The 15,206-nt window shown below is 44.1% G+C and overlaps 1 protein-coding gene across 1 annotated transcript in view; it reads left to right on the top strand.

Annotated features, from left to right (window-relative positions):
- LIFR (LIF receptor subunit alpha) overlaps positions 1–15,206 on the top strand; it is an 86,391-nt gene that overhangs the window by 59,251 nt on the left and 11,934 nt on the right. Inside the window, 5 exon segments of the mRNA XM_083576038.1 lie at positions 2,297–2,367; positions 4,372–4,585; positions 8,290–8,466; positions 10,547–10,648; positions 12,219–12,386. Coding sequence (XP_083432164.1) covers positions 2,297–2,367; positions 4,372–4,585; positions 8,290–8,466; positions 10,547–10,648; positions 12,219–12,386 — 732 coding nt within the window.

Here is a 15,206-nt window from a genome sequence, read left to right as displayed (position 1 = left end):
TAGCCATGCTCAAAATGATCACCCTCCCAATCTGGATTCCCCCAGCCCAACTTCGCAAATGGCAGAAAAAATTACTCATTTATCTTTTCACACAAAAAACCGAGAATAAGTCCCAAATACCTGCACTTCCCCTCTTCAGAAGGAGGATGGGGAATCCCCAACATAAAAGCATCCTACATCACCAACCAAGTACGTCACATAATCCCGTAAATCCTAGAAGACGAGACGGAAAAATGGGTACACCTGGAGAGAGACACAATTGAAAATACCCACACCTCTGCATACCCATTTCTCCCAAACTAAGGAAAATCCCCACAACACATCACACAGATCATGCTTAAAGCATGGAAAGAAGAAGTAGGTAAACTGTCCCCAACCCCATTCCCACTATTTCTCCGGCACACCACCCACTATTTCACCATGCAGCACAAAACTTCCAGATAAAACCAGGCGAGCCAAAGGCTTATACTGCCTAGCAGACTTCTAAAAAAAATAACAAACCCATATCAACGCAAGATATACAAGACAAACTAGGGGACACCCAAATGTCCTGGCTAACATACCACCAATTACATGCCCTCTTAAAAAAATCCATTAGTAAAATCAGCAGCAACTAGGCCCTTGACAACCTTTGAAAACCTCCTAACAACAAAGGGACATGGCAAAGGGATGGTATCCACAAGATACAAAATACTACTCCAAAATCCCACAAATCCCCTCAACGCAATCAAAAAAAAATGGGGGAATGTCAATAGGCTATGAGATTAACCCCACCCAATAGACTAGAATGTGGTCTAAAACTCCCTTTAAATCCATATCGGCGAAAAGAAAAGAACTCACTCTGAAACTCACAGGTTGTACCTAACACTATGGAAACTAATGCTAATATGTCCAGGAACCTCACCAAAATGGTGGAGAGGATGCACCTCCTCAGGCACATATCTCCACATGTGGTGGGAATGTCCTAAAATCCAACTCTTCTGGACATCAATCATACAATAAATATGCAAGATAACTAAGCAAAGTATTAGAAGTCACCCCAGAACTAAGGGAAGATGGCCCTACTAAGCATCTTCCAAAGTAATAATGCCCACTCACATCATAAAGAGCTCATAACCCAGCTACTCTCAGCAGCCAGAAGCATCATAGCCAGACACTGGAGAGACCTGTCAGAAGTTAGCATGGACCAATGGTATCAAATAGTATGGGAAACATCCTTATTAGGAAAAACTAACCAATAAACTGAAACTGACACGGGGAGAAATAGAAGAAGACGCCTTCACCCCAGTATGGTTCCCCTTTATCACATACATAGCCCAACAAGACAACAAGGACCCGCCAATAGCATTCAAATCAATATGGCTAAACTGGTCCAAAAACACACACACACTCCACTCACACACAAAAACAAATTTTATTTAAGCCAGGGGTCAGCAAACTTTTTCAGCAGGGGGCCGGTCCACTGTCCCACTGTTGGCGGCCAGACTATATTTTGGAAAAAAATAAATGAACAAATTCCTATGTCCCACAAATAACCCAGAGATGCATTTTAAATAAAAGCACACATTCTGCTCATGTAAAAACACCAGGCAGGCCCCACAAATAACCCAGAGATGCATTTTAAATAAAAGCACACATTCTATTCGTGTAAAAACACACTGATTCCCAGACCATTCGTGGGCTGGATTTAGAAGGCGATTGGGCCGGCTCCAGCCCCCGGGCCTTAGTTTGCCTACCCATGACTTAAGCCAATCAAAGACAACCAACCACACCCTAGAGCTAGGCCACCCACAACCTCTCACACCACCAAAGAATTACAAGTGAATCGTAAAGAAAACCCACACAAGTGATGCTGACACAAAACCCCACACATACACTAAGTAGAAGAATAGAAGCATTGCCACCCCACCCCACTCACAATTCCCCCCTCCCCCTTTTCTTCCTAACCTAACATTGTTTTTTTAAAAAAACCTTTTAAAAATATATAGTGATAACTTTTTTTTCCAGTTTGGATGAGGAGGGGAGGAGAGGATTTTTGCCATGATGAAAAAGCCCCACTCTGCACTTTATAATAATTACACGAGTCAATAAGACATTGTGCAGGCTTGGATAGGTTTTGGGATAAAGAAGTATCAGCTGTTTGAGATGTTTCTTCAATGTAAGAGTCCTGGGAATTGTGAGTCTTCTTCTTAAGCAGCTGTCTCTCTTGGTCATGGTTACAATTTGGCAATTCTGTATACGTCAGCTGATAGCAACAAATATTTTCTTGAGTATAATCGAAACTCTCCTCTTTCAGCTCCAACGAGAAGTCTAGATCTCTGGAGAGAGAGAAGTCTTGATGGAGAGACTGTAAACCTCTTTTGGAAGGTATGTGTTCGGCTGCTTTTGCTTTTAATTTGTCCTTAAATTACTGGCTCCCAGACAATACTGCTTGTTGCTTGCAAACTTTGCTCCTTCTGAGCCAATTCACACAACTCATTTTGCAGTGCAATATTGGCCATAAGGTGAACTTTCTCCTCCCAGTCACACGAAAAATGGTTTTGTAAAAAACAACAACCCACAATCCACGTGGTAAGATGGAAAGTTATGGTATCATTATTGCTACATTTATAGTACTGAAATTTTGTTATCTGTATGCTCTTGCAATTGGTATATGCTGCTGATTTTATTATTGCTGATGTTATGAAATAATTCTCGCAGTTGTTGATTTTTGAGTTGAATTGTTGCTTTGAGCCTAGGTCTTTTGTGTGTGGACACACAAATATAGTGTTGGTGGTGGTGATCCCTGAGGGGGAAGCATCATCTTGTGATAATGCATACCTTTGGGAAAGTGGTGGGATGTCTTCCTCAAGAGCAGCTTTATTCTACTCTTGTTTTGTGAACTGTCTGACAGCTTTGGATAATAATTTAGTACAGGACCAGCCGTCTTGCTTGCCCCTTTTCTGTGTATTTATTTAGCCCAGGAGTGGGGAACCTGTGGCCTTCTAGATGCTGTTGGGGACTACAAATCCCATGATCCCTGTCTGTTGGCCATGCTGGAAGGCCATCCCCCACGCCAATACAGCACGCTTACTCATGTACACAGTTCCAATCACAGCATTGCCTGGAGTGTTTTGCCTTCTGCCTCACTTCTGGTTGGGTGGCCAACCTGTGACCTTGCAGGTCTTAGACTACAGCTCCCATCATCCTTTAACCTTGGCCCTTCTGGCTGGGGCTTCTGGGGATTGGGAGCCCAACAGTATGTGTCCAGCATTTTGAGGTCCGCAGGCCACACACGCTGCTGCAGTACTTCCACTTTCATTGGATTTGACAGATTATGTGCAAAACAAAGTTTTACTCCCTCTCGCCCAACGATCTGCCACACTTTTGCATGACCGAGAAAGCGTCTCCTGAGAAAGACTATGCAGGCAAAATGGGCAGACTTGATTCTCAAGCTTTGGCAAGTTTGTGGTTGCCACTTGTGGCGGCATTTCTAAGTGTGCCCCTTTTAGCTACTCCTATATCAGCTAATGCCAACTCGCCCTGTGGGGAAAAGTTAAGCAAGGCATTCTCTTAACCTGTAGGAGATAGAGTGACCAAGTTTGGAAATTACCTGCTCTTGCCTTCCATATAGCACATGAAAATAGCAGCACCTTATATTGCTGCCATCCCTAGCAAATGTCTGAGCATACTGCCTGGGAGCCAGCTGTAGGACTCAGGAGAGCCAGTGTGGTGTAGTGGTTAAGAGCGGTAGACTCGTAATCTGGTGAACCGGGTTCGCGTCTCCGCTCCTCCACATGCAGCTGCTGGGTGACCTTGGGCCAGTCACACTTCTCTGAAGTCTCTCAGCCCCACTCACCTCACAGAGTGTTTGTTGTGAGGGAGGAAGGGAAAGGAGAATGTTAGCCGCTTTGAGACTCCTTAGGGTAGTGATAAAGCAGGATATCAAATCCAAACTCTCTCTCTCAGGATAAATGCCCTCTTGGTCGTGTCTCCTTGCTATTGTATTTGGAGAAGGGTCGTAGATCAGTGTTAGAGCATCTGCTTTCCATGCAGAAAGTCCAGATTCAATCTCTGACATCTCCAGGACATGCCTCTTGTCTGAAACCCTGGAAAGCTCCTGCCAGTCAGTGCAGACAAAACTGAGATGGATGTACCAATGGTCTGGCTCTGTAGGAGGCAGCTTCCTACAAGCCTTTCTTTGATGGCCGGTTTACTAGAAATATATAAATGGGTTGCCCAGCAGTCAGTGGGTAAACTGCAACGAGGCCCAGCTTATAGGGCTGTTTTAAGTACCTTTCTGAAAGTGGCTTTGGGACAGCACACTTTTCTTGCATACTTCCTTTTCTATTTCCCTTGAACCTGCTATCTCTCTCTTTCTTTTTACAACAGCCACTACCCGTTTCCGACACAAATGGGTTGATAGAGGCTTACGAAGTGTCTTGGTCCCTACCAGAGGGGTCCACTTACAACAGGTCGGTTTCTGCACCTGCCAGCAACATCTCAATAAAGCTTGGGGAAAATGATTGTGCGTTCTCAGTGGTGGCGAAAAACAAGGCTGGCCACTCTCCTCCTTCTCAGATAAACAGTGCAGATATTCCAGTCAGTAAGTATGAAATAAAACTCTTTGTCAATTGTGGTTTCTATCTGTATGCCCCATTTTTTGGGGGGGGGGAATGCATGAAATGTGTGTACTTTGTGTACCTATCTCCTAATACAGTGGTACCTCGGGTTACATACACTTCAGGTTACATACGCTTCAGGCTACAGACTCCGCTAACCCAGAAATATTACCTCAGGTTAAGAACTTTGCTTCAGGATGAGAACAGAAATCGTGCTCCGGCGGCACGGCAGCAGCAGGAGGCCCCATTAACTAAAGTGGTGCTTCAGGTTAAGAACAGTTTCAGGTTAAGAACGGACCTCCAGAACGAATTAAGTACTTAACGTGAGGTACCACTGTATACTGTTAGGTTCTGATGGATTGTTGAACGATGCTTTGTTTGATATAAATTGTTTTAAAGTTATTGTGACTTTTTGTATTGGATCAAACTGCTACTGTTTCATCTTTTTATTGTGTTTTAATATGTGTTGGAAGCCGCCAATTGGGATGGGGTAATACGCCGGAGAATATGTAGTTGAAATTTATACGTACGCCCTAAGGCCCCATCTGAACTATACATTTAAAGCAATGAAGAAGCCTGGGAACTGTAGTTTAAGGATGCTACTCTTCTGGGAGCTTCCCCCAGTCCCTTTCCAGAACTACAATTCCCAGAGTGGTTTTTAACAGTCAATTCTGAAATTTGCAGCTTCATGAGGGAAATAGTAGTCTCCAAACAACTTTCAGCGCTCTTGAACTACAGTTCCCAGGAGTCTTTGGGAAAAGCCATGGCAGTTTAAAGTGGTATAATACTGCTTTAAATTTATAGTGCAGGTGGGGCCTTAGTTGTATTTGTTTATTGGTTCTAGGGTAGGGGTGAAAAGGTTTGGACTTGCTGGTATAACTGAATATGATCCAAGATACACAGTCTTCATGCTGTTCAAGATTTCAGGGTTACTTTTTTTGTTGTTCACGCTCATTGGCTGAACAAGTTGATGCAACTTTTATGGAGTTATGTAAGCACTCTTGGTGAGTAATACAGACTTGTAGGCTGCTCCAGGTCATGCACTTCTGTGGCTCTGACTGAAGCGAGCAGCTGGCAGTTCTTACGCCTCCTCAGACTCTTCTTAGAAAAGAACTTTTTGAATGACTGGATGCCTTGCTTTGCGTTACCCGCAGCACAACTCAGTTCTGAGGCATTGTGAGTCACAGATCGTAGTCATGGAGGGTGACTCATCCGGAAAGCAGCACGAGGAATAATAAGCAGGTCCTTTCAGACTGGGCTCCGTTACATTCTGCGAATGCTTTGGATGCCTGGAAGAGATAATAGTGTATTTGTGTGTTCCTCACCTTGGAAAAGGATATCGTAGAGTTGAAAAAGGTTCAGAAAAGGGCAGCCAAAATTATCAGGGCGGGAGGGGGGTGGAGCAACCCCCTCTGAGGGAAAAAAAAATACAGCATTTGGGATTTCTTAGTTTAGAGAACAGTCAAGAAAGAGGTGGCATGATAGAGGTTTATAAAATTATGTATGGCATGTAGAAAGTGACTAGAGAACAGTTTTTCTCCCTCATAACACTCGTGGGCATAAAATGAAGCTGAATGTTGGAAGATTCAAGACAGAAAAAAATGTACTACTACTAATTATTATTATTATTTACCGTATTTTTTTGCTCTATAAGACTCACTTTTTCCCTCCACAAAAGTAAGGGGAAATGTGTGTGCATCTTATGGAGCGAATGCAGGCTGCGCAGCTATCCCAGAAGCCAGAACAGCAAGAGGGATTGCTGCTTTCGCTGTGCAGCGATCCCTCTTGTTGTTCTGGCTTCTGAGATTCAGAATATTTTTTTCTTGTTTTCCTCCTCCAAAAACTAGGTGCGTCTTGTGGTCTGGTGCGTCTTATAGAGCGAAAAATACGGTATACCCCACCCATCTGGCTGGGTTGCCTCGGCCACTCTTGAGCGACTTCCAACGCATATAAAAACATAATAAAACATCAAACATTAAAAAACTCCTGATACATTGCCGAATAGGAAGTGTTTGGCAAAGTTATCCAGGGCCATATTATCACAGTCAAAACAGTAGGACAAGTTGAGATACACATAGGAGACATACAGCTCCAGGTTGATCTGCCAGTTGATGCTAGATCTGGCACACCTGCGTAAAGAAAGCCAGGGATCCAGGCCGCAGAAATCATTTCAGTGCAGGCTCTTACATTCATCACCCTCTGATATTGCAGTGGGTTGCAGATGGCAACATTCCAATCGTAGGCCACTATTATGAGGAAGGTGAAATCGTTTGCTTGAGACGTGTTTCCTCCTCCTCGTTCTATACATTTTGGGATTTTCTCTCCTTGGGAGATTTCCTAGCTTCCACCTGGAATTGTGCACCTGCAACAGGCAGCTTGTCGCCAAAGTAAAACGTTTATGCATTGCATTTCTCACTCAGCAGTATTTCTCCTCTGCTCCCCCCCCCCCCTTTCTCTGTAGCAAGCCAACTCAGTTCTATATTTGGTATTTGATACTGTTCCAAGTTCAGGAGCTCGTGACTTGGCAGTCGTTCACTACTAGCCCCAAGCCATATGGGGAGAAAATGTAATTATACAGTTAATGTAACCCGGAGGTGTTTTTCATGGAAGATCTATTGATTTCGTTGGACCTGATTTCCGTTTCATGCACTTATATTGTGAGAGCCACGGTCCAGTTCATCCAGGCTGATTTGTCATGCTGATTTGGAGAACCTGATTTTAAGCTGCTGTATCCCATTGAACTTCTCACAGAACTTAATCCAATTATCAGCAGGTCCTCCAATGTAAACAGATTTTAGATAGACATGTATTACCAGTCTAGTGTATTACGTGTGCTCTTAAGACTCAAAAACAGTGTCTTGCTTATCTCACTCACACTCTCTTACACCGTCACTCAAAGATCAATACGATATTCCGATAAGATTTTATTAGATATTTTGTGAGGAAAGATACAGCTTAAATCTTTCTAGGATGTGCTGGCATGCAAAACTGAGGCTCCTGGTCAAGTCAATCAGTCCATTGACCAATATTTCTGGAGGTGCTCCAAACTGAACAGCAAAGCTTAGACTGAGATTACAGAGATCCCAGGAGCTGGTCTCTCTTAAATTCTGGTTGTCTTCAAGAGGGCATGATGCTGCACCTCCCATTACTGCCAGATGTGTCCAGCTTTCCTTCTGTGGTTGTCTAAAAAGACAAAAGGGACTCCTTGGTAGTGGCACCCAGCCTGTGGAACAGCCTCCCATCAGTTGCCAAGGAGATAAATAACTATACAACTTTCAGCAGACATTTGAAGGGCAGCCCTGTATAGGGAAGTTTTTAACGTTTTATTATGCTTTATATTTGTTGGAAGCTGCCCAGAGTGGCTGGGGCAACCCAATCAAGATGGGCAGGGTACAAATAATAATAATAATAATAATAATAATAATAATAATAATAATAATAGGTTAACTGGGAGAAGGAAATAATCTTTATGAGGAAGGATGAATGAAGTTGGGAGGACCCGAATTAAGCATTGTTTGGATTTGTTTCTCTTTAACGAGAACAGTTAGACCAATTAGGTTCTTTTGCATTTTTATATGTGTAGTTTTATTGCACGTGTCTTTGAACAAATGGGGGGAAATTGGGAAGGCATTATGAAATGCATTAAGAAGGCCCCAGGGACTAACCTTTGACATTATCAATGTTGCAGGCGATGCCCCAACAGAGATCGGAGTTGCCAAAGGAGATGGTGTTTACGTCGCTTGGGAGCTTGACCCCAACGTCACCTGTGGCTATACCGTGAGGTGGCGTCAGGGGCCTGAACCCAGTGCTGCTGTGAGTTGGGAAACGTTTCCACCAGGCGTGTCAGATGCTGTGATCAAATCTGGTAGGAAACAACTGCTTAACATTTGTTTCTGCAAAGAACAGTGCTTGCATGTGAAAGTGAGAATCACCATGATTTAGGGACAGGGCAATAGCTGTCAACCGTCCCTTATTTGGCGGGAAACTCCCTTATCCCAGTGCCGTGTCCCGCTGCTGTCCCTTATTGATGATGTCCCTTAAATTTCCTGGGTTTCAAAGGAAGCAGCTCCTCTCCCTCCCTCCCTGCCGGCCAGGGAGGAGGGAGGCTCCAACTGTGTTGCTTGGCTGCATTGCTCACCCAATAAGGAGTCTAAGAACGACTGGGGGGGTGGAGCTTGCATACCTTGTGCCAATCAAATCGGCCGCGTTGCCTGGGGTCTCGCCTTTTCTCAGCGCTTCCCAGCAGAGAGGTGATGGTGGTTTTCCTTGCTGCATCCCCTTTGCCGGGTTGCTGCGCTGTGGGAACCACCGCTTGAGGCTTTGTTTGGCTGCTGGCTGGGCTTTCTGCCTTTGGCTCGGAGCGGCTCAGAAGTTGAACATAGCTGTGCCCGGAAAATCCCTTATTTTGGCTGCTGATCCCTTATTTTCGAGGCTGCTGGTCCCTTATTTTCAAATCTGTAAGTTGACAGCGATGGACAGGGCATGTGTTTGGGACTCTGCTGTTTTTGAGCAGGAGAGTTTGCATTTCAAGCTGCCGTAGCTAGAGCTTCTTCCTGACCACCCCCTCCATGATTTTCTGTTTTATGTATTCCTATGTTGAGATAGAAATTACCCTTTTAATGGTAGCTCACTTGTAAAGTTTGGGTACTTATCCACATTTGTCTCAGGAGAGCACTTTTGTTCTCCAAATGGAGTTTATTCCTTGGCTGCAAGGTATAAACTCCTTTATTTCTTTTCTTTAAAATTTGCTTATTTATGTAAAATATTGATAAACCATGCTTTCATGTAAAAATATCAGCATATGGTATGCAATCAAAGAAACACGGTAAAAAGAAATTAAAAATGCCAGATGTATCTGTAGAATCTGGTTGGCAAAAGCATATTAGGTTTGAAAGCCCTGTCTGAGCAGTACAGTTTTTAGAAGAGATGTAGAAATGATTAGAGATGATTCCTGCCAAACTTCTGGAGGCAAGCAGTTCCACAGAACAGGGCCTGCCACACCTTGTTCAAAGCTTGGCATCTCTGGTTGGTTTAAACTCAAGCAATCCAGGATCAATCTAATCATAGTTCAAACTTTTTTTGGGGGGGGGGACTCTGGTTTGTTTAAATATCACAGGCAATTCTGTGGAACTTGAATGCAGAAGTCAAAGCTGCCACTCTCCTTGTGACTGCTACGAGGCTGAGGTTGGGTGTGTGCAAGTCTCATGCATGTAATTCTAAAAAACTGTGGTTTGGCTTTGCATTTGCAAATGGTCTGTGTGTCTTTAGAGCTGCTTCTGAACTTTAGTGTGTTGTTGGTGGAGATCTTAAGAGCCTGTATCTGAAGGTCAAGGTCAGTTTGTAAATAAGCGTTTTATCATCATGCTGCCATCCATTCACCTGAGGCTTGCTTCTTAGGCTTTAGGTGAGTGAAATTGGTATTATGATGGTGATGGATACCCAGGCATTAAATAAATGACACATTGGGTAGAGTTGGCCAGCCAGGAAATATTGGAGTCACCTAAAGGCTTGTTGCATAGAAGTGGATACTGATCATATTTATTACAACTGCCCCAAGGTTGGAATCTTTGGGAGCATGAATCGTGATAGAATGAAGAATATGATGGCTTGGGATTTACCTTTGAATCCCTTGGTGGAAAATCACTTTATTGAGAAACTGACACATTTTGCAATGTATCAAAACATTAAAGTCGTAGTAGGGTTGTTGCAAATAAATTATAATTTACTTGCTAGTGCCTGATAATATAAATAATACAAGAAGGAACTCTCAGATTTGATTTGGGGAAACTGAGACACATTATTTTCATGGTTTTAACAGTTGAATTGTGGCCAGATGTAGCCGTAAAGGAGCAACTCCCTTCTTGTAAAGGATTGAATTTCTCTATTTCTTCTCAGAATGTAGTGTACTGTAAAATAAGATATTTAATGATTATTTTGTCCCACAGATCTCTTTCAGCCAGGAATCAGATACAGATTTTCTGTCCATGGCTGCAAAGACAATGGATATCAGCTACTGAAGTATATAAATGGCTACACACAAGAGCTGCGTAAGTGCCTTTAATTTTGCTAAAGGTTATTCAGATGCAAGAGAAAATATGTTAATACTTCTAGGGCTTATTGAACCAAAAGAAAAGAGGGAAATAGGGACAGACTGAAAGTACATTATCTTTGCCAATTATATTAGGAAGGTTCATAGCCTTGTTTTGGATCAAGACCAACAAGGTGAGTTAGTCAATTGTGTAAATATATCCTAAGGTGGGTTGCACCAGCAGGATTGCAACTGTCAATATTAGTCTCTCTCCATTTCTAATCCCCCCCCCCGAGTCTTAAATTTCTGTATCCTTCCACATTTCTGCAACAATTTGCATTACACAAACTTAACAAAAATCTGTACACATTTCTGTTAACCAGCTCCTTTCTTCAATCCGTTTTGACTACTATTCACATTTTTGCAGTCAAATTTCCCTAATAATATGCATTTTTCTCCAATATATGCTGTTCTATGAACATTTCCCCCTAAAATGTGCAGGGTTCAACTGTGTCTGAAATAACCTTGGGTGTGCATTACCACGTCAGTTGTTTCTGGATTGCATTCCTGTTCCCTTTGTTACTTACATGATAGATTCTCCTGCTGAAGATGGTTCCCTGGCATATCTTCCTATCTAGAGCACAAGTAGGAAGAGTGCAACCCCAGGTCCTAATTTCAGTCTTCCCATTGGCATCTGGTTAGCCACTGGGAGAACAAGATGCTGGATAACATGGACCTGTAGTTTGATCTAGCAGTCTTGCATTTACGTCGGGGTAGCCAGTGTCATGGCCTCCAGGAGTTGGACTACAGCTCTCGTCAGCCCCAGCCTGGATGGCCAGTGATGAGGGAAAATAGTCAAGGGGCTGTCAGGAATGCAGGCTCATCCTCAGGTCAGGAAAAGGACTCGAGACACAAAAATGGAATCGGTTTTTATTCACAAAAGTAAAAACGCAACAGAGTTCATGTAGGCTAATCTGCCCTAGTTGAGGATGTTGCTGGGACTGACATCTGGCCCCTCCTTTCCTTTCCAGTAGTCTCTCTCTCTCTCTCTCTGACTTCTCCTCCCAAGCAGACATAAACTATGGCAAGATGGAGGAATCCCCTCTGGGCCTGTCTGGCTTGTTCCTCAGCAGCATGCAAGGCTCTCCGTGATCTGAGTGTCAGTGGAGGTAGAGAGCTAGCTGGAGGACTGCCCAGCTGTTGAGCAACTGAAGCAGCATGACCCTAGACACCTAGCCTGGAACGGGTTTCTTCTTCTGATCCCCTGTGTTCACTCAAACCTCCTGCTTCTGTCACCTCTCAGCTTGTCCCTTCTGCAGACTGGTCCTCGGTGTCCCACCACCATTGTCCTGGTTCTAAGTCTTCTTCCTCTGTGCCATCCCTTGGGTGGGTGGGTAGGAGTTCTTGGGCTGGCGTCTCAACACCACTCAATGTCATCCAGCCAGTCCCAGACATAGAGGTTGTAGACCCGTTGGCTCGACAAAGTCTCTACAGTAATGTTTGCATGTAACACATCTTTTTGTCAAAACACACCTATCTCGGGTTCGTTAAAAAAAAAGGTTTTCCCTTCCTTCTTGCTTTCCATCTAGAACCTAGTGCTGCACCAGTTTTCAAAGTGGAGCGTGCCACCTCAGATTCCATCGTCATAAGATGGGAGAACATGTCTGTCGAAGATTGCCGGGGCTTTTTAAAAGGTTATCTGCTTCACTTTGGGAAAGGCGACGAAAGCACCACAAAGCCGAAAGCTTTTGAGCCAGGTAAATGATGCGTTTTTGACTGTCTCTCACCACTGGCCAAATGCGCTTCGTTAGAAATCTCATCTCAGGCCAGGCAGCAAAGTTCATTGGCAAAATAAGGAGGCAGAAAAATGTTAATAGCTTGGCTATCAATAAACCCTTTCGTGGTTCACGTTACAAGAAAGGAGATTCTGGGGAAGAACTTTCTGACAGGAAGAGCTGTTTGACAGTGGAATAGTCTCCCTCAGGAGGCAGTGGACTCTCCTTCCTTGCGAGGTTTTCAAGCAGAGGTTGGATGGCCATCTGTCTTATATGATCTAGTCAAGATATGGTTGGACTAGATGATCCTCAGGATCCCTTCCAACTCAACAATTCTGTGATTTTTAGCCCCGCTGCAAGGTTTGCGAGTGCTTTATCGTGAGAGGCAGTGCTGTCATATTTATTATCTTAGTTGCCATGCCAGTTGCACTGCCAAATCCAAACATGATGATGGTGCTCAATACGATCAAGTTAAAAGCGTTCAGCAGGGTATGTCTGGCTGTGGCAGCGCAACCCTGCCAAATGTAACCTGTACTCTGGTCTTTGAGTTCTAGTTCAGGGGGCTATAAATCACCAGTTTTTGAATGCATCCTGTAGCTTAGGGATACTACAGTGTATATCAGATCAGAAGATCAAGTAGTAGATGAAATGAAAGACTTTTGCCTGAGACTCTAGAAAGTACATAATGTTGGACTAGCTTAATGGATCAGCACTCTGACCTGATATAAGGTAGCTCTGACCAAACTCTGATGTGATTATAATATGGCACTCACAAACAAAAAGCAAAGTTTTTAAATATAAAAGTAATTTGGCAGAGGGAAAAGAAAACTCATGAGTGCAATCAAAACACCAATAAATCTGTATTCCTGTTGGCAGTGTTCAGTTGGTTTGGTTTGGTTTTATACATCTGAACCTGCCCTGGCCAATTAGCTATGGTTTGTTTGGGGGCAAGAAACCATGCTCTGATGCTATGGTGTGACATTAGCTAGTGAATATTTTCTTGTGTTAACCCAGGTTTGCCATTACACCCGAAACTACTTTCCTGTCTTAATCCTAGCTTGTTGTGGTATGTTGCACTCAACTACAGAGTTAATAGAAAATAAAACCTGCTGGTCTCACTGTCATTTTCCCCAGAACTTGCTCTCTGGTCTCATTCTGCCCGGAAACAGCCACCTCCCCCCCACCCCAAACTTCCCACTCACTGATAATCTTGTCTGCCTGCATAGCTCAGTAGCAGCCTTGCAACGGGAATAATATTTAAAGGGACCTTAGGACAGCTTAATTGCATCTTTCCAGGAATACTTGTTGAAAGCACAGCTTTGCTCTCGGCAACATGCCCCTCCCCCGCCAACTGACACAATATCGCAGAGACCTTGAAAAGATGTGCACAATACCGATCTTTGACCTTCACACTTTAAGTCATTTTATGTTACTGGGAAAGTCACTTTCTTGGCTCAGCCGTCTTTTAACACCTTGCTGACCAAAATGTGACCCTGGAACTTGGTGTGGGGAGGAGGGTTCAAACATAGCCATTAGGGCTAGGATCCACTGAAAGCTATAAAGGTAAAGGTAAAGGGACCCCTAACCATTAGGTCCAGTCGTGGCCGACTCTGGGTTGCGGCACTCATCTCACTTTATTGGCCGAGGGAGCCGGCGTACAGCTTCCGGGTCATGTGGCCAGCATGACTAAGCCACTTCTGGCAAACCAGAGCAGCGCACGGAAATGCTGTTTACCTTCCCACCAGAGTGGTACCTATTTATCTACTTGCACTTTGATGTGCTTTCGAACTGCTAGGTTGGCAGGAGCAGGGACCGAGCAACGGGAGCTCACCCCCTCGCGGGGATTCAAACCGCCAACATCCAGATCAGCAAGTCCTAGGCTCTGTGGTTTAACCCACAGCGCCACCCGCATCACTTTTTACTGAAAGCTATATTCTCCATTAATTTGCCGAATCCTCTTTTAAAACCACACTGCGTTGGTCATCATCACTACCTCTTGCGAGAGCAGATTACATTTTTTAAAGAATGCAATCTTTGTGTGTGAAGAAGTGCTCTCTATTGTCTGTCCTGAATCTTCCAGCATTCAGATTTTTGAGTTCTATGGGACTCTAGCCACACAATGGCCAACACCACTTGAAAATGCAACTCAGTTGGGAGTGTGTTGCTGATGCCCTGAATACCTGATCGATGACCATCCCCAATTATTCCCACCAATGCGATAAATGAAGCATCTCTGGTGTGCAAGTACAGAAAAGCAACCACATCCATCCCAGCTCCTGTAGAACAGGATGTGCCTGGGAACAAGAAAGAGCCACCTTTGGGATTCTGTTAGCCCTGCCCTTGATAGCTGCTTTGTGACTGGGTGTCTTATGGGAAATAAACTTATTTCTGTTTTGGAAAATACAACTGGGAGGAATCATTCCCTGCAGAGCTAGATAACAGCAGCTTGACAGCACATTTCAAGGTCAACCTATTTTGCACAGGAACTGTCTGGTGATGGGTTCTTTTTTTGAGGGGGGGTTATTTTCCTGTTAGTATTTAGTCCCTCTGTCATTTTCCATTGGTAGAAGTTCTCAGAACTCCTCCTGAATCTGGATGCACAGCAGCACCCAACTAATTCTTTAACATGCAGCCTAGGACCCACGTACCTACGGGACCGCCTCTCCTGGTACGCCCTGCGGAGGACCTTAAGGTCCACAAATGACAACACCTTGGAGGTCCCAAGTCGCAAGGTGGTTAGATTAGTCTCAACTAGGGCCAGGGCCTTTTCAGTACTGGCCCCGACTTGGTGGAACGCTCTGT

Source organism: Podarcis filfolensis (assembly GCF_964270895.1).
Source record: "Podarcis filfolensis genome assembly, chromosome: 11".
NCBI classification, from domain to species: domain Eukaryota; kingdom Metazoa; phylum Chordata; class Lepidosauria; order Squamata; family Lacertidae; genus Podarcis; species Podarcis filfolensis.
The sequence above is the reverse complement of the archived record's forward strand: the minus strand, read 5'-3'. Positions and strand labels throughout refer to the sequence as shown.